This window comes from Acomys minous, assembly GCF_964271855.1.
Source record: "Acomys minous genome assembly, chromosome: 10".
NCBI classification, from domain to species: Eukaryota; Metazoa; Chordata; class Mammalia; order Rodentia; family Muridae; genus Acomys; species Acomys minous.
In genome coordinates this window covers 64,878,827-64,897,523 of record NC_140491.1, presented here as the reverse complement: position 1 = coordinate 64,897,523, position 18,697 = coordinate 64,878,827, and the positions used below count along the sequence as shown (strand labels likewise).

Below are 18,697 nucleotides of genomic sequence, written 5' to 3'. Positions count from 1 at the left end.
TGGAAGAAAAAAACTCATGCAGATACCCAGTGGCAACCCTGTCTCCCAGCTTTTGCCAAATCACAAGACTATGGGAAGTGGCGTCCCAATTCGATATCCTGTGATTGCTTAAATTTGTGAGGTAAATCCATGAACTGATGTCTCTGGAACAAGAGATTACCTCAAACAAAGGCCTGGCTTTGTTCCAGAGCACACGCTCTTGCACGGCCTTGCGTGGCCACATCTTCACAGAGTCAAATCCAGAGAGGCCGTGGGTCCCCCAAAAGATAATAGGGAGCGGCCCCACGAGTCCAGCCTGCCTGGCCATGTGGAGCAAGACTCCCCTTCCCCTTCTTCCCCTTCCCCACCCCCTGCCCCGCCCCACCTCCCCAGTCACAGGCACAAGATGTTTGGTTAAATAAACAATAAGAACTAAATGGCGACGAAGCTACAATATATAAATGCAGATTTATTAGAAGCGGCACAGGACGGGAAGGGAAGGGGAAGTGTGTGCTGGAGGTAGAGGTAGGGAAAAAGGGAAGAAGAGAGAGACCAAGAGAGAGCAACCAAAATGTTTGGGTTTATACAGTGAATCTTCAGGAGAGGGGAAGCCCCGGCCCTAGGTAGAGGGTAGGCCATGCCAGCCACGCCCTGCAGCAGGTCCTACAAGATCTTATTATAGATGGTTGTGAGCCATCATGTGGTTGCTAGGAACTGAACTCAGGACCTTTGGAAGAGCAGCCAGTTCTCTTAACCTCTGAGCCTCCTCTCCAGCCCGCCCACATGATTCTTAAAGAAGCCCCAAAACAGCTAGGAAATTTGTAGATTTCACTTATAGGACATAATATTGTACCCTTATTATAAGATTAATTTTAACTTCAGTATGTAAATAATATTACTTAATATGTAAGTAAATCAACAATTGTTCAAAATATAAGCTCTCAATACTCATGACTTAGGCATGTGCCTCAACCACTATAAAACTCAGGTTATTGTTAAAAAGTACCTTCCCCTCTTTCTTAACACTAAATTCAGGCTCCTGGAGGTCTTTCATAATTTCTGCTTTGAGAGCCGGTGGTGCCGTTTTGCTAAAGTTGCAAGTTTCTGTCAAAAAATCCCAAAGGAGGTCTCCATTTTCGTTACCATCAGTAAAACAGTCTGTTATGTCCATGGTGGACAAAAGGTCATGACACTCATACTTAATATCCAGGTCATCCAGGATCTGGATAACATCAGAGGATGTGACATACTGGCAGAGGTCATCCCTGGGTAGGCGGGGTCCATACTTTCTCCAAAGTTTGTCCCAGCCACTGGTTCCTATGAAAAAACAAAAGCAAAAACCAAAAAAAGAAAGTTCACGTTTTCTTTCTTTATTTTTTTCTTTCATTTAGCTTCTCCCAGTCAGTATTCTAGACATTTAGAGTAAAGCAGCGAACAAAATTATATTCCGACCATTTGTGGAACTTAACTCAAGTAGCAGAACAAAACCAGGGAGAAGATTAAACAAGTAACTCAATATATACCGTATGATATAAAGTGTTAAGTGAAAAACAATCAGAGTAAGGAATAAGGCTGGTCAAAGATATTTAAACACTGCTGTTTTACCTTTGGCGATCACAGAGACTGCTTAATATAGTAACCCTCGGACACAATTGCAATTGCAATCTGACAGCAAGCAGGGCACCATCACAGGGAAGGCCGCTCCACACGGAGTGACCAACCATAAAGGATTTGAGGCAAATGCAAGGCTGGCACATTTAAGAACTGACCAGCCAGCCAAGGAACTTGGAGTTGAGTGAGCAGTGGGGAGATGTGAAAAACATATCAATGAGATATCATAGCATAGAATATTCTTCAGCTAAAACAAAATTCAAGCTGTTTATACTTCCTTTTTATTTCATTTTTCATGCTGGTAATCATAAAAGCCTGACAGTTAGCACAAAGTGAATATTTATTGAGTTAAAGTTACTCTGTAATAGAAATACAGGAAAACAGAAGAAAATATGAGGTCTCTTATAGTACACTGACCACCAAATGACCCGATTTTATTTATTTCAACCTGTCTTTCTTGTCCTAATTAGTTTTACTTGTTTAACCTACATTGTTTTGTCTGCATATGCAGGGTATATGCACATGAGAATGTTGTTTGTTTGTTTGTTTTCCACAGAACCTTATATTTCAATATAAACATGTCTGCAAATACACAGAGTTCCTGTATTTTATATGTAGTCATTATTAAATGAATCATATTCTCCTCTTTTTGGTGGACTTTAGAACTTCATCATTCTGGTATCATAAAATACAAATAAACAACTACTCAGTTGAATTCAAACACGTGTTTGCCATTTTCTGTGTACCCAGGGCTTATACAAAGAGATAGTAATAGACTGAAAGGCTAAGGCAGTGCCCTTTGCTTTCCTGATTTCATAAGAGCCTCTGATGTGAAACAGCAGGAAAGTCTCAGGGCAGAGAGTAGGGAGGGGGTTGCTCAATATACTTTGAATAAAAACTAATGCCATTTACTCTACAGTTTTACTTGTTATGTGTGAGAGAGTGTGCCTGGGAAAACTGGGAACAGGCTAGTTAACTAAATCAATGCAAAATGACCAACGTATTTGGCAGTAATATTTCTTTTCTCAGGTTGAATATCTTACTTAAATGCAAATCAAACTACTTAAAAGGGTGATTTTTTGATATTTTTAATTTACCATTATTTAGTTAATATTTCTGACAAACATTAGCAAATTTCTGAAATATTTTTCTAAGTTTGCTCAATGGTTACTTTAAGAAGCTAATGTGACATTTCTTCTCTGTGGTAAAACACTCTTCCATGAAATAGTGACTTTGACAATAGGAAGAACCCACCTGAGTGCCAGTAAAATAAATGAATCATTATATAGGTATATAATAAAAGCTATAATGAACTGTGTTGCTGATGGCTTTAGAAATGCATATTAATATAATACTAGTATGCATAGTAGCATTCAAAATATTTAAATTTTTATTTACTTATTAGTAAATCTCAAAGTGGGGGAAAAGATGTTCAAGTGATTTAAAAATATGTAAATGTAATCAATGTACTTGCTGGTCCTCATCTTAAAAATAGCGTCACTTGAACTTTGTGCCCTACAAGACTGGGGCTGTGCAGCTCGGTTTCTGTCAGCTTGACATAACTCTAGACACAGCTTGGAAGAGGGATTCTCAATTGAGGAATTTCCTCCATCAGATAAGCCTGTGAGCATTTTTGAAGGGTATGTATATATATATATTTTTTTCTGAATTAATGTAGGTGAGCCCAGTGTGAACTGAGCCATGAGCAGGCAGGTAGACCTGGAAGCAAGCCAGTAGGCAACATTCCTCCACTGTCTCCTCTTCAGTTCCTACCTCTAGATGCCTGCTTGGAATTCTTGCCTTGACTTCTTTCAATGATGGACTGTGCCCTATAAGCCGAATAAACTTTCTTCCCTCCAAGTTTGTCTTGGTCAGTGTTTTATCCCAGTAACAGATGCAGCTGCATATGGATACAAAGCAAAGACTTTCTTTTCTTTTTTTGGTAAGGTTTTGTTATATTTTCAATTGTGTGTGTGTGTGTGTGTGTGTGTGTGTGTGTGTGTGTGTGTGTAAGCGCACACACATGTGCACGTGTATGGATGTGTACATGAATTAAGCTGAAATTACAGGTAGTTGTGAGCTGCCCAAAGGAGATGGGTGCTGGGAAAAAAATTCTAGTCCTCTACAAAAGCAATATGTACGCTTAACCAGCGAGCCATCTCACTCTTGCAAGGATGTTTTCTGAGTAGATGGAAGCAAAAAGATTAGAGAACACTATAGTGTCCTCTAAATTGAATACTGTTGTGAATGACACTTCTACTAAACTAAAAATTAATTTAAAATGAATTTCATAAGAGAGACAAAATATACTAACTTTACCTAAACACACGAATCTATGCATATGTTCACAATTGTTATTTTCAAGTCGTGGCTGATTGAAATGGCTTACCTGACACAAGAATAATGAGAATTTTAGCATTGGCAGCTAAGAGACCCTGGAAGAATCTCAAGGTAGCTGGGATATCCTTTACATAATACAGCATCTAGGTAGGAGGGAAAAAGAAATGAGATGCTTTCCCTATATTGTTTTGGACTAAATGGTTCGTATGCTTGTTGTTTGGACTAGATATTCAGTGGAAGTTTTGATTTTTTTACATTGAGTGAATTTTTATTAGGCAAAATCTTTCAATGTTTAAAAGTTAAAGATGTTATCGTGTTAGAACAATAAGACATTTGGGGAAGGACAAAAATGCCATCTGCCCAACTGAGGTGGTCCCTGCAGGTACCCAGGCAGAGAAGCGAACCCTCAAAGAGATAAGAATGAAAACCAGGTGCAGACTGACTTCCTCAATCTGGATGAGACTTCAGGGCATCTAATAACAGTTGGTTTATTCCCAATGTCAACCCAGTATAACTTGGAAAAAAATTTCCTGGTGTAATACAATCCCTGGTGCACAAGGAAGTGTAATTACATCTAAGCATTCAAGGTATCTGTCATTTCTTCCAAAAACAAGCTACCACAGGTAGCCTATCTGTAGATACTTTAAGGGCCTAAGAACCACACAGATAGCATAGAGTCCATGTAGGCCACTAGCCACCTCTGGTGTGGTAGTTTAAACAAGCATGGGTCCATAGCCTCATATTCCTGAGTGCTTAAGGAGTGAGACTATTTGTTGGAGTGGATGTGACCTTGTTTGAGGAAGTATGTCTCTCAGGGTGGGCTTCAAGGTTTCAAAAACTCAAGCAAAGCCAAGTCTCTTATCTCTGTCCCTCCCCAAATTTCCCTCCCTCCCTCCCTCCCTCCCTCCCTCTGTTCCTTCCTCCCTGCTGCCTGCAGATGCAGAAACAGAACACTTCAAGCTACTTCTCCAGCACTGAATCTGCCTGCACGCTGCCATGCCTCCCGCCATGATGACAATGGACTAAACCTCTGCAACTGTAAAGAAGCTCCAATTAAATGCTTTCCTTTGTAAGGGTTGCCATGGTCAAGGTTTCTCTTCACAGCAATGGAAGCCTGACTGAGAAAAAAGTTAGTTGGTACCGGGGAAAGAGGTATTGCTGTGATAAGCATGACCATGCTGCTTGTTGGAAGAATGTAGATTTGGGGACTTGGGATTAGGAAAGCAGTTGAATGCTTTCACATGGCTTAATGGGCCAAGCTAGTAGGAACATGGAAAACAGTGGTACTCAGAGCAGTGTAGATTATGACAGCCAGCTCAAGAGTTTTCAGAGGAGAAGGATATTAATAAATGACCTAGACACTGATCTTATGATATTTTGATGAAGAATGTGGTTGTTTTCTGCCCTTGAACAACAACAACAAAAATCTGCCTGAGGCTAAATTGAAGAGTATTAGCTTAACAGCTTTAGCAGAGATTTCAAGATAGCCTAGTATTGACTGCGTTGCTTGGTTATTAGTGGCCACTATTAGTCAGATCTATAATGAAAACAAGCAAGCTGAGCAAAGAAAAAAGAAAAACAAAATATAGTTTGAGGAGAAAAAGAGCACTAAGAAGTATAAGGACAGTAGGTCCATTGCTCAAGGAGATAAAATGTTAAAAGAAAATCCTGATTCTAAATGGAGTGGTGACCTCGGGGCAAGACTCCACCAAGCAACGTGTCCAACTTGTGGAAAGGAATTAGAAAAAAGCTTAGGCAATGAGGGAAACCTCCAAAAATGGAAATCTGGTTTTTAAAAATGTATTTTAATGAAGGGCCATGTTCTAGCTCCAGCAAGCAGAAGAACTTGACAGTTTGGGCCATGTAGTTGTGGCTTTTAAAGTCAAGGATTCAACAAAGGGGTTGTAGATTCTCCTTCCGTGACTAAGGAAAGCCACCGAAGCCAGGCGTGTGCCAGGGATGTCCCCTCATGGAGGCCTAGAAGCTATGAAAATGAAGCCTGGATGTTGGGATGCCAGGGTCATGGGATGCATGCCAAGGAGAACTGCTAAATGGGTATGGACCCAGCCCAAGAAAAAGAAGTATGTTGCAATCAACAAAGCTGAAAAGAGCTGGAGATCTGAAGAGTACTGCGACATCAGACGTGAAGGTACAGAGTTTGGAGTTTGCCCTGCTGGGTTTTAGTTTTGCTTTGATCCTTTTCTCTCCCCTGCTGTGCTCCCTTTCCTCCATTTTGGAATGGTAATGCATGTTCTGAGCCACTGTGTGTCGGAAGTATGTCATCTGCTCTTCCATTTTGACTTTATAGGAAATTATAATTAAGAGATTGCCATAACAACAGCCAAGGAAAATATAGGCAGTAAACCTTGAACCCCTACCCAGACTAGCCAATGGACAGGACATTCTCCACTGTTGAGTGGAGAAGGAGATCTAACTTTCACACAAACTCTGGTGCCCCATATTTGAACATGTCCCTTGGATGGAGATGCCTGGTGGCACTCAGAGGAAGGATAATAGGTCACCAAGGAGAGACTTGATACCCTATGAGCATATACAGGGGGAGGAGGTCCCACTCAGACACAGACATAGGGGAGGGGAGTAGGGGGGAAGTGGGAGGAAGGGAGGAATGGGAGGATACAAGGGATGGGCTAACAACTGAGATGTGATATGAATAAATTAATTTTTAAAAAAAGAGATTGCCATAAGTCTCAGAAGAGACTTTTTAGACATAGAGCTTTTAAAACAGGGTTGAGACCATTATGGACTATGGGGATTATTGAAGCTAAACTGAATGCATTTTGCATTATGATATAACTACAAACATACGAGGGCAAAGGAGTGGAATGTGTTAGTTTGAATAAAAATGGCCCCCATAGAACTATATCTTTGAAGCGTTCCTTTATAAGAGTTGTCATGGTCACGGTGTCTCTAAAAGCAAGAGAACACTAGGACACACAGACAGAGGGTAAAAGATTAATTTTCAGCAGGCTCTTTTCTTTAAAAGTATGAAAGTGTGAAAGGATGAAGTTAAGGAGTGCCTTACCAGGGGCAGGTTACAGAAGGAAGAAGGAGTGGAAGACTAGGAAACACTTGCATGAGGGCAATAAACGCATCTAATCGTGTGTGATTGCTGAACACACTACATGTCTCCTGACACATAAAAGATTTGTTTTCTAAGCAAGTACAGGCTTAGGATGGCTTGAATATGCTGGCTTTAGACTCATTTTTTTTTCTTTTCTGGCTTCTTATAACTGTGCTCCTTTGAAGTCTCTGTGATTATGGACTATATTGTTATACGGACTACGTTGTTAAATTAACTGTTCTACACAAAGTAAGACCATTACATAATACTAATCAACTTCCAACACTGATGTACTCTTTAGTATCCAGAAGTTTCAGTGACGCCAAGAATTGAAGCCTCATGCCATTTACTCAATAATCTTTGCTTATTAGTCCATTGCTGCTGAGTCATGGAACAAAAGTCCTTCTAAAAATGACTGGGCCATATAAGTAACATATTGTTGGCCTAATATTATAAAACATGTCCCTTCTATTATATACATAATATAAAAAATACCTATTAATAGAAAAACCAAGAGGATGCAAAAATGTATATAAACACACAAACATGCAAATGAATATACTATCATTCTACAATTCTGAACAACTGTCTTTTTATATTTAGAAGGATATTTGTGTTTACCAACATCTTCTTTAAGGCAAAAAGTGTTCACTTATAAAACTAGAAGCCAAAAGCTCTTCATTTTAAAACATTAAAATATGTATTCACCATGCAAATTTGTGAAAAACATCTTTTTGGTAGCAATTGTAAGACTATTTCTTACCTGAATCATATGAATGAAGTCCCACTTTTGAGGCTCTTCTCCCAGCACACGTTTTTGATATTCAGATGATGTCTCCTTGTGCCAAGCAAATTCTATGTTCTCTATGTTTGTTGTCTTGGCTACAAGCTCTAAAGTACCCAAAAGAAAAAAAGTGGCCTATAATCAATTTTAATTTAATTGATTATACATATGGAATCCATTTTCATTTAAAACTTTAATGCAATGAATGTTTTGGACTGTGGTGGCTAACCTTAGTTGTCAACTTGACTATTTCTGGAATCAACTAAAATCTAAGAAGCTGAGTACAGGGGCTGGAGAGAAAGCTCAGTAGTTAAGAGCACTGATTGTTCTTCCAAAGGACCCAGGTTCAATTCCCAGCACCCACATGGTACCTCACAACTTATTGTAACTCCAATATCTGACACCCTCACACATATATACATGCAGGGAAAACACTAATGCACATAAAATAAATAAACTGTTTTCTAAAAAGAAGCTGAGCATAGCTGCGGGAGGCTTTCTTGACTGGATCATTTGATGTGGAAAGACCCATCCTAAACTCAAATCATTTGAAGTCAGAATGGGCCTAAGAGTCTAAGGCCACACTGTCTGGTGGCAGCCCACATCCTTGTGAAAAAGGAAGTGTTTTGCTTTTTGCCTGCTTGTGTTAACCCTTGCTGGCAAGTTCATCTATCCTGCTGCTGAGGCGTTCCTTTAATTTCATGACCTTATAAGTAACCTACTTCTTTGGGATTCAAGTATTCGCTGTCAGTAGTTTCAGATGCTTCATTCCTTCCTTAAAGATTTTTTTTCTCCATATAAATTTACCAAATGCATAATACTCAGTGAGCTATTAGCCATTTGAGACTAAAGAAGCCACAAAACAAACAAAATGAGACAATACACCCTTGAAAAGAGAATTTAACACATACCTTTGTACTTGACAATTTGTTCAGCACTTGGCTCAACAACTTCATTTTTTATGCAGATTCCCGGGTATTGAGCCTGGACTTTGGAAAGAATCTGAAGGTCCATTTCACCTAGAAGGTGAATAAACAGGACAGGGTACACTGAGTGTAGTCATTAAGAACAATTTCAGCTGACTTACTTTTTGACTTATATTTACAAAGATTTTCAAAAAGATTAATTTTGAATATTTGCCAATTGAAGGATATATTTAAGCCAGACATATTAAAATATTAGAAAAGTGCAACTTAGAACTGATAACTAATCTAGTCCAGAAAAGCATTTAAATATTTCAAGTAAAAAGACAAATGATTGTACATACAGAATACAAAAAGTGTGTCAGATATTTCTTTTCAAAGACCATGCCAAGTACCAAGTGCTCTCTTCAAAATACCATTGCTGGGCTGTCTCAGGGTGGTAGGAATACTTGCTGATCAAAGTTAAGGCCTTGAGGTCAATCTCCAGAACCCACAGTGGAAAGAGAAAAGCCACTCCTGAAAATTGTCTCTGAACACCTCCATTTGTACACACATGGACACACACACACACATGTTGGCATAATGTTCTTGTGAACTGTGTATAGTTCACCCTTGTTCATTCAAATGCAGATTTCTCCACCCCACTCTCTGGTTTCAATCAGGACATCGCATTGTGATGTTTATTCTAAGTATTTCTGTCTCTAGTTTGTATAAACATGTCACCATTTGTTCTCTGTGTTGTCGATAAAACCAACTAGCCAATGCTGAGCAATAACATAGAATAAGGTGGGACATCCTGATCCAGTGATGGGAGGAGAAAGAGGAAGAAGGGAGGATGGAGCCTAGGGGAGAAGACCAGACACCAGGAGAAATGAACCAAGCCTAGGAGATGAATTAAAAGTAAGTATAAAGTGGGAAAACTCAATAGGAGGAAACTATACTAACATGGAGGTCCAGGATGGAGTAATTATTATACGGCAGTATGCTATGGGCTAACTAAATGTATACTGGACTCTCTGTGTTGTTGTTTGGGTATAAAGCTGACTAAGGAGTAGCCACTGATTTCACTAAAATAATAATTCAATATTAAATACTAAATATTAATAATCAATCCACATACAAACCTAGCCAACCAACTGAGGCCCTTATGCCATTTAATGTCTTTTCCTAGCCTGGCATCCTCTATGCTCTTGCTCATCACTCTTTTACCTCCCATATGTCCTAATACTGTGCCATACACTTTTGCCACTTTTTATGTCTAACTTTGGAAATGTCCTGTTAATGGTGTTCACATCAAAACAGGCTAAGGTAATTTTCACATCTTGCCAAGAGACGTCCACACTTTAACGAAGGTTAGCATGCAACCTAATAATAAAAGTATGAGACTCAATTTGAATTGTCTGAGCAATAGGGAGAAAAGAAATGGTTTTTTGAACAGAGGGGTTCAAAGAAAAAGAATAAAGAACAAAGACCATTTATTCAGCGCCATCTATTTCACATTGCGCTTTATATTCATTTTACCATTTAGCCGTCACAAGGAACGAATTAGGTATTGCTGTTGTTGTTGTTATTGTTATTGTCTACTACTATGACTATTACCACTTTATGGTAAGTAAAATGAAGTTTAGGGTTGTCTTAAGCCAGGTTTTTTATTGCTGTGATAAATGACACCATGGTCATTTTGGTCATGGACACCATGACCAAAAGCAACTTGGGGAGGAGAGGGTTTGTTTCACCTTACGTAACTTGTGAATCCATTACTAAGGAAAGCCAGGTCAGGAACCTGGAAAAAGGAACTGGTACGAAAGCCATAGCAGAAGATGTTTAAAAGAAATGAAAGAAAAAGGAGGAACTGGCAAGAGGAACTGGAGGCTAATTTTTAAAAAAGAGAGAGATCCCAACTTGCCCAAGAGACTAGAGAAGGAAAGTTAAGTTTTAAAAAAATCAATTATAAAGATAACAAATTCAGCATTGAAGGAAACAACTGACATGTCATGATATTCCCTTCTGAGGCCTGATGAGATTTTCTGCTAGGATGGATCCAGATACGTTAGAGCTTTCCAAGTGGCAGATCGTATCTCGCTCAATGCTAGGCAGGTACAAAATACTTGTTCCTCCCGGGACACTCAGAGAGCGTGATGCAATTCTTTAACAGTAATTGCAGTGCAGGAAACCAGCCAAGTAGCCTCTCAGGAATCAGGAAATACTTTCATTTTATGCCTTTTGTCTTACTTGGTGGTAGTCTCTCCTTTTTTTCTTGTCTCAATGTCCTCATTTTTAACCAGGTATTAATATTGTTTTGAAAATATCTTTTAAAAATAATGATTTTATAAAATTACCAATAAAATTTTAAAAAACCTGAATAGTTGCACAACACAATTAAGATTTCAAAAGTTATCACAATTTTAATTATCTTAACTACTTCCTCTTACACATTCAAATTTTTCCTGTGCTGGACAATAAATAACTTCCCCATACTACGCAGTCATTACCTGAATTCCTGGGCCACTTAGGTAGCCCTATGTGATAGAAGGGCCTAGCAAGTTCACCTAGACTTACTTGTAAACTCGCTGACCCCCTGAAGGCCAAATAATGTTTTTTATCTCCTGTCCTTAAAATATAACCCAGAAACTTTGCTGTGCTAGGCCAGCGCTTTGCCACTGAGCTACTTCCCAAGCCTTTTAAAGGCCTCATATCCTGTGCTGTTGTGTTGAGGGTTTGGTTTCAACATGACCTTTGATGAAATGCAAACACTTCAACCATCACATATGTAAAGAGTGATCCTAAATATACCTTGGACTCTGAATGAGCATGGATATGCCCACAAAGGTTGATGACTTTTAACAAGTGTATAACTGGCTGGAGGGCATTGATATTAGAGAGAAGTGTGTGGATAACCAGTGAACTCACTCTCGTTTTATAAATATTTAAATTCTTTAGCAAGTGATTTGAAGAGGTAAATGGATAAAATGTGCAGGATCTTTAATTGGGGAGTGGGCAAGGAGGTCCACACAAAAGGGCAAAGAGAAAAGAGGGTATAATATCAGTAATGAAGTCTGAAAAAGCAATACGAATCATATTAATACTTATTTACCTAAAATTACATTATATATGTATGTAGTGTGTGTGTGTGTGTGTGTGTGTGTGTGTGTGTGTGTGTGTTTGTGTATGTGTGTTAATGAAATTATCCTACTTGGCTGATTATGCTCCTAGCAAAAGCCTTATACTAACAAAAACACCAGACATGAGAAAGCTCTTTTCAAGAGCTCTAAAAACAATACAGTCCAGCTGGGTGGTGGTGGCACACGTCTTTAATCCCAGTACTTGGAAAACAGAGGCAGGCAGATATCTATGAGTTCAAGACCAGCCTGGTCTATGGAGAGAGTTCCAGGATAGCCAGGGCAACACAGAGAACCCCTGTCTTTAAAAGAAAAATAAGGACTATAGCCCATTGCTATTGCCTTTGTTTGCCTCCCAGACTACTTCTGCTAAAAACACCACATACTTCAAAAGGCCTGGAGGACTTGAGTAGGCTCTGAATTGAAAGCCTCTTTCGTGGACTGGAGAGATGGCTCAGAGGTTAAGAGCATTGTCTGCTCTTCCAGAGGTCCTGAGTTCAATTCCCAGCATCCACATGATGGCTCATAACCATCTATAATGTGATCTGGTGCCCTCTTCTGGCCTGCAGGTGTATATGTAGACACAGTATTGTATACATAGTAAGTAAATAAATCTTTAAAGTATTTTTTAAAGAAAAGAAAAAAGATGAGGACTCGCTTTCACAGTACCCGAAAGATTTCAAGGGAAGGAAACAACCAATAGTCTTACCTAGCTGTAACACCTAGGAGCCATAACAATGACCAGAATGGCACACTATTCCTAAAGGAGCGGTGGTGACACACATCTCAGCAGTAACCAATAGCTCTCTAATTGGACATAAAGCCTGCTCGACAGAATAGAAATCATACCTGGTACTGGAAACTTGGCCAACTTACCAAGGCTAGTGTAATCATGGATCCTAAAGGAAACCCGCTACACTTACTAAACCAGCAGAATTCCTAACTCTTTTGTAAATATTTACCCTAAAGCCATTCATCCCTCATCAAAGAATCTTCTCTTTACAACAGACAAAGATCAATAAAGAAAGCCAAAAATGGTAAAACCATAACTGCAAAAAACAGCTGATTGTGGGATGTCTAGGCCCAACTGATAAACCCACAAAACAGCTCGTGCATGTAAGGCTTAGGACGCACTGTGGAAGAAGGGACAGGAAGATTATAAGAGCCAGAGGAAAGCTACTATGAAATTGTGCTTCCTAAAAAGGCAGTAAAGCTTCAGCCAGGACACCTCAACAATATGGCCTCCTTAAAAAAAAAAAAAAAAACCTAAAGAAGAAGCGTAACACTGGCACAAACTAACATGGGGCACAAAGAACCATGGGCAACTAAGGGATACTGAAAGTGGGTGAGATAGTTTTTCCTAGGGATGATCGCCTAATTGGTTGTCTAATACAAATATACACATAAAAGTAACATTAAAGAGGCTGAGGAGGTTGCACTTGTATATTTAGCGTCATATGTGTATGCAAATGTTTTTAATGCCTGCCTATAAGATGTGCAGGGATAAAGATAGAGCAGAGACTGAGGCAATGCCCAACAGATGCTGGCCCAACCCAAGACCCACCCCATGGAAGAGAGCCAATCCCTGACACTATTAGTGATACTCTGCTATGCTTGCAGACCAGAGCCTAGCAGAGCTGTCCTCTGAGAGGCTCCACCCATCAACAGTTCACAGCCAAAAATTGGGCGAAGCATAGAGAGTCTAGTGGAAAAGTGGCAGGGGTGGGTGGGTGGATAAAAGGAGCTAGAGGTGACAAGAGCTCCACAAGAAGACTCAACAGAGTCAACTAACCAGAGCCCAGAGGGGCCGGCCTGTGGAGTCTGAAGCACCAAGGACCATGCATGGACTGGACCATGTCTTCTACATAGATGCAGCTGATGGGCAGCTCAGGATTCATGTGGATCCACTATTAAGGGTAGCGGGGATGTCTGACATGGACTCTGTTGCCTGCTTTTTGATCACTTCCTCATGATGGGTCAGCCTTGTCAGGCCACAGGGGAAGAGGAAGAACTCAGTCCTGATGTGACTCGATGAGCTACCCTTTTCTACGGAATAGGGGATGGGGGAGGGAGGGGAACTGGGGGGAGAGAAGGGAGGGGACTATGGCCGGGATGCAAAGTGAATAAATAAATATTTTATAAATATTTTATTGTGTATAATAAGTGTGTGTGTGTGTGTGTGTGTGTGTGTGTGTGTGTGTGTGTGTGTAACAATAATAATTAGAGGCCGTGATTTTGAAAGGAAGCAAAGTGTGTGTGATGGAATACACAGGAAGTACTGGAGGTAGAAAATGGAAGGGGAAGGGGAAGATTATATTTTTCTAAAAATTAATTTTAAAAGACGAAATAAGATTCATGTGTGCTTCTTTCTCAGGAAGGTGAAAAGCAGTAGTTCAAGTCTTTCCTGGTACTGCAGCTTAGTCTAACATGTTTCATGGGGCTGGAGAGATGGCACAGTGGTTAACATCCTTTGAAGCCCTTAAAGAGGACTAGAATTTGATTGCCAATATCTACATGAAGGCTTGTGACCACCCAGTTCCAGACGTACCTGTTTCCTCTTCTAGCATTCACAGGCACCTGGCATACATATAGTGTACATACATTCATATTAAGACACTTAGACATGCATAAAAGTATTATCTTGGAACCTTTCACATAAGCTATTTATCATCTATAGACACTATATTTTTATAAATTCCTCATTTGCCTTCTCTGGCTATCATGTGTTTTCCTAGTAAACAAACCTTTGCTTTCTCTTTTCAGTTCTATAGCGTTGCCCTTGTTCTAACTAAAATAGTCCAATTCCAAGAATAATACAATAACACAGAAGAGAAAGGACTCCCCACTCCACACTACGATTTTAGGCTCAAGTGGGAGCCAAACTGCAAGCTCTCCTGGTTCAGTTCCTTTTCCGTCCCTAGCCTTATTGCCCAACCTCATACAGGAACCGCAACTAACCCAGCATCCTTATCTTATGCCACTGCTGCCTGCTCTAGTCGGCCTCTCAAAACCAATGTAGAATCTATTTCTGCACGCTTTCTTGGCCAGGCCCCGACAGGATCCACAACCAAATGATACCCTGCTGAATCTGACCCAGGTCCAGCTGCCCTTCGGACCCTGAATGCTGCCCTGCAAACTCAGGTCAGAAGCCATGTTCTTCCATGCTTTTCCAGGGAGTTCTGGCCCCTTTCCCAGAGCTAGAAACTGCACCAGGGGACTTTGTTGGACTTCAGCCTAGCAATCTTATAATAACCTTAAGCCTCCTGTATCATACTAATTGCCAGTTAACTGGAATCACGCCAGGATCTCCAATCAATAATCAACACTAAGTAGGTAAAGGACCGACCTGGTCATTCCAACTACCTGACATGAGATCAACCAAGTTCTGGCAACAGCACAAAGAAAACCAAATCTCCAGCCAAACAAACAGGTCATAATTTCACATCAGACATGCAGCCAAATGGAAGAAACCCACATGCCCCAGCACCGTACAGAAACACAAACAATATGAAAAATAAAAAAAAATACAGCCCCCTCAGAGACCAACAGTAGTGTAGAAATTTTCTCCAATGGCAATGACCAAGATGAATTTCAGAGTACAAAATTTAAAAGAGTAATCATAGCTCTCTTTAAAGAATTCAGAAAGAAGACACCGGTAAACATATGGATGAACATGAAGAGGACAGAAATAAACTTTAATTAAAGTTCAAGAAAATGCAAACAAATTGCTGAATGAAATACAAACACAATACAGGATTTGAAAGTGGAATACAATAAAAAGATAGAAATGCTGAAAAATGTTTTAATTGAAAAATCCCTGATCGGTCTATTTTACCAATAAAGACTCAGGAGCCAGATGTTGCGGTGAAAACCTGCTAGCTCAGAGAGGCAGAGGAAGCACCCAGCTGACCTTCCTACTCAGCTCAAGTCCTAGTGGAGAAGGCACAAAAAGGCTCACTAGCTCAGCTGGAGCCCAGGAGGAAAAGGCCAAAAAACCCAAGGCCAAAGGCTTGCTAGCTCAAAGCCTGAAAAGCCAAAGACCAAGGAGCCAACCTAAAATCCCAAGCCAAGAGAAGTGCCAAAGATCCCTTCTACTTCTCCACGCTGTCTTAAATACCCCTCAACTCAAAATCCCTCCCACTCTTTAATCCCTGTCAGCTAGCTGGTTTCTTGCTCCGCCTCTTGGACTAGGGTTAACTTTATTAAATTCTGTGTACAGAAAGCTCTTGGACTAAAGGTGTGTGTTAAGGATCAACCACACCAGACAAATGACAGGTTTCTACAGTTCACAATATTAAGGATTACACTGTGATCAAAGATCATGTAACAGAAAAAACAAAAACAACAGCAATAATTAAAAAAAAAAACCCTCTACAAGCTGAAAATGAAGATAAAATTAAAGAATTCAAAGATCCAATTAGAAAACTTAAGGGTGAGCCTTTACAGTAGAACAGACCAAGTAGAGGACAGCATATAGGGACTTGACGATAAAGTAGAGGAATTGAACCCTCTAAAGAAAATAATGACTTTTTTTAAAATACAGGAAAGGACTATTCAGGACACTATGCAAAGACAAAATGTATTTATTATAGACAGAGTAGCATAAAAATGAGCTTGACCAGATTTTCAACAGCATCAAAGAAAACTTCCCTAAATTAATGAAAGACATAGCCATGGAGACGCAGGAAACACACAAAACACTAATATACAGCACATACAGAAGAAAAGACTCCCAATGTCATATTAAAGTAAAACATTATATATAAAAAGATTTTGAAAGTGCTACAGAAGAGTCAGGAGTCACATAGAAAAGGAAATTCATCAGAATAATAACTGACTTTTCAGTGGAAACTCTAAAAGCAAGATGAGCCTAGAGCATGGTACTTCATGTTCTAAAACACTAAAGAGGCCAAACTAGACAATTTTGGACATCAAAACTATCATCATTTGAAGGAAAAAATTTTCATGTTGTATTATAAAAAGGCTAAAGGAATTCATGTTCACCAAACCAACCTGACAGATAATACTGTTAAGAGACACTTCAGACTGAAGAGGAATAAGCAAAGTCATGAGACCTTAGGAAGAAAATAAGTGAGGCTGTAATTACTGAAACACAAAATGTGCTTAAGAACACAAACAGCAAAACAGTGCAATGAAACAGCAACACTGAATACTATCTTCAGTAATAACTTTAAATGTCTGTCAATGGCCTCAACTCCCCAATCACAACATACAACTTAGTTGGATGGATTTTTTTACATCCAACTATTTACTGCCTATAAGAAATTCATACAACTCAGGGGAGGCACCACCTTGGAGAGGAATAGAGGGAAAATGTATTCCAAGCAAATGGGGCCAGGAAATGAATGGGTGTCACTATTCTAACAGCTGACAAATAAGACTTAAAAAAGAGAAAGAAGAAGAAGAAGAAGAAGAAGAAGAAGAAGAAGAAGAAGAAGAAGAAGAAGAAGAAGAAGAAGAGTTTTTTGTTTTGTTTTTATTTAATTTTTTATTAATTTATTCTTGCTACATCTCAATGGTTATCCCATCCCTTGTATCCTCCCATTCTTCCCTCCCTCCCATTTTCCCCTTACTCCCCTCCCCTATGACTGTTCCTGAGGGGGATTTCCTCCCCCTGTATATGCTCATAGGGTATCAAGTCTCTTCTTGGTAACCTGCTATCCTTCCTCTGAGTGCCACCAGGCCTCCCCCTCCATTGTTTTATTTTTCTTAAGAAACATTTTGACCAGGGAAACAAATAAGGAGATTATAATCCTAATCATAGACTGTGGCTCATCCCATTAAAAACCTGACTTGGAGACACAGTTAACTTACCAAAACAGATGTGTCATCTGAAGAAAAATAAAGAGTAGAACATAAATGATATTGTACATCAAATCAATACAACAGATGTCAAGAGACTGACTGTTCTACCCAAATATCAAAGAATATTTTATGTAGCAGCCTATAGAACTAAAATAAACCAATTCTGGAACACAAAACAAATCTCAACAAATACAGTGAAACTATGTATCCTGGCCTCAAAACCAACAGCAAAAGACTCTAGAAATTACACACATTCACGGAGATTAAATAGTATAATACTGAATGACGAATGGATCAAAGTGAAAAGTCAAGAAGGAAAATAAAAGATTCCTGGTAATAAATGAAAGGAAAACACAACACCAACCAAATTTACCGGCATATTAAATGTGGCCTTCAGAGGAAAGTATATAGCTCTAACTCCCCACAATAGAATCAGAAAGAGGACAAATAAATAACTTAGTGATGCAAATCAAGGGTTTGGGAAAACAAGAACCAAATCCAAACCCAGATGATGGTGAGAAATGATAAAGCTGGGCAGAAATTAATGAAATAGAAACAAGCAAAAAATCAAAACAAAGAATCAATGAATCTAAGAGCTGTTTGGTAGACCCTTAGCCAAAATAACCAAAAGAAAGAAAGAGAAAAATAAATTAACAGAATCCAAGTAGAGCAAAGGAACACTTTTAAATGAGTTATGAAATATGAAATATGTACCACACAACATATATGATATGGAGAAATTTTTTATACGAGCATGGGGGAAGAAGGGGCAGCGCCCCAGAGAGAGAAAGACAGAAACAGAGACAAAGAAGGAGACAGAGGAAGAGAGATAGAGACAGGTAAGAGAGCAAGAAAGGAAGAGAGAAACAAGAGAGAGATAAGGTGGGCTTGTGCTTTTATAATCCTGGGTAGGGCCACTCCTAGTGGCAGGTAGGTCATGAGGTCATAGGTTACTAGGCAGAGTAGGGTCATAGTCTGCCAGGCAGCCTCGGGCAGTATGCTCACAAACACTACAACACCAAAGATAACGAGT

At 39.5% G+C, this 18,697-nt stretch overlaps 1 protein-coding gene across 1 annotated transcript in view; it reads right to left on the bottom strand.

Moving 5' to 3' along the window:
* Window positions 1-428: 428 nt before the first annotated feature.
* Window positions 429-18,697, bottom strand: part of HNMT (histamine N-methyltransferase) — a 30,677-nt gene continuing 12,408 nt past the window's right edge. The window contains exons 3-6 of the mRNA XM_084799600.1: window positions 8,708-8,815; window positions 7,776-7,903; window positions 3,980-4,073; window positions 429-1,296 (exon numbers count right to left, since the gene is read on the bottom strand). Coding sequence (XP_084655726.1) covers window positions 935-1,296; window positions 3,980-4,073; window positions 7,776-7,903; window positions 8,708-8,815 — 692 coding nt within the window. The 3' untranslated portion in view covers window positions 429-934. The remainder of the gene's footprint in view (window positions 1,297-3,979; window positions 4,074-7,775; window positions 7,904-8,707; window positions 8,816-18,697) is intronic.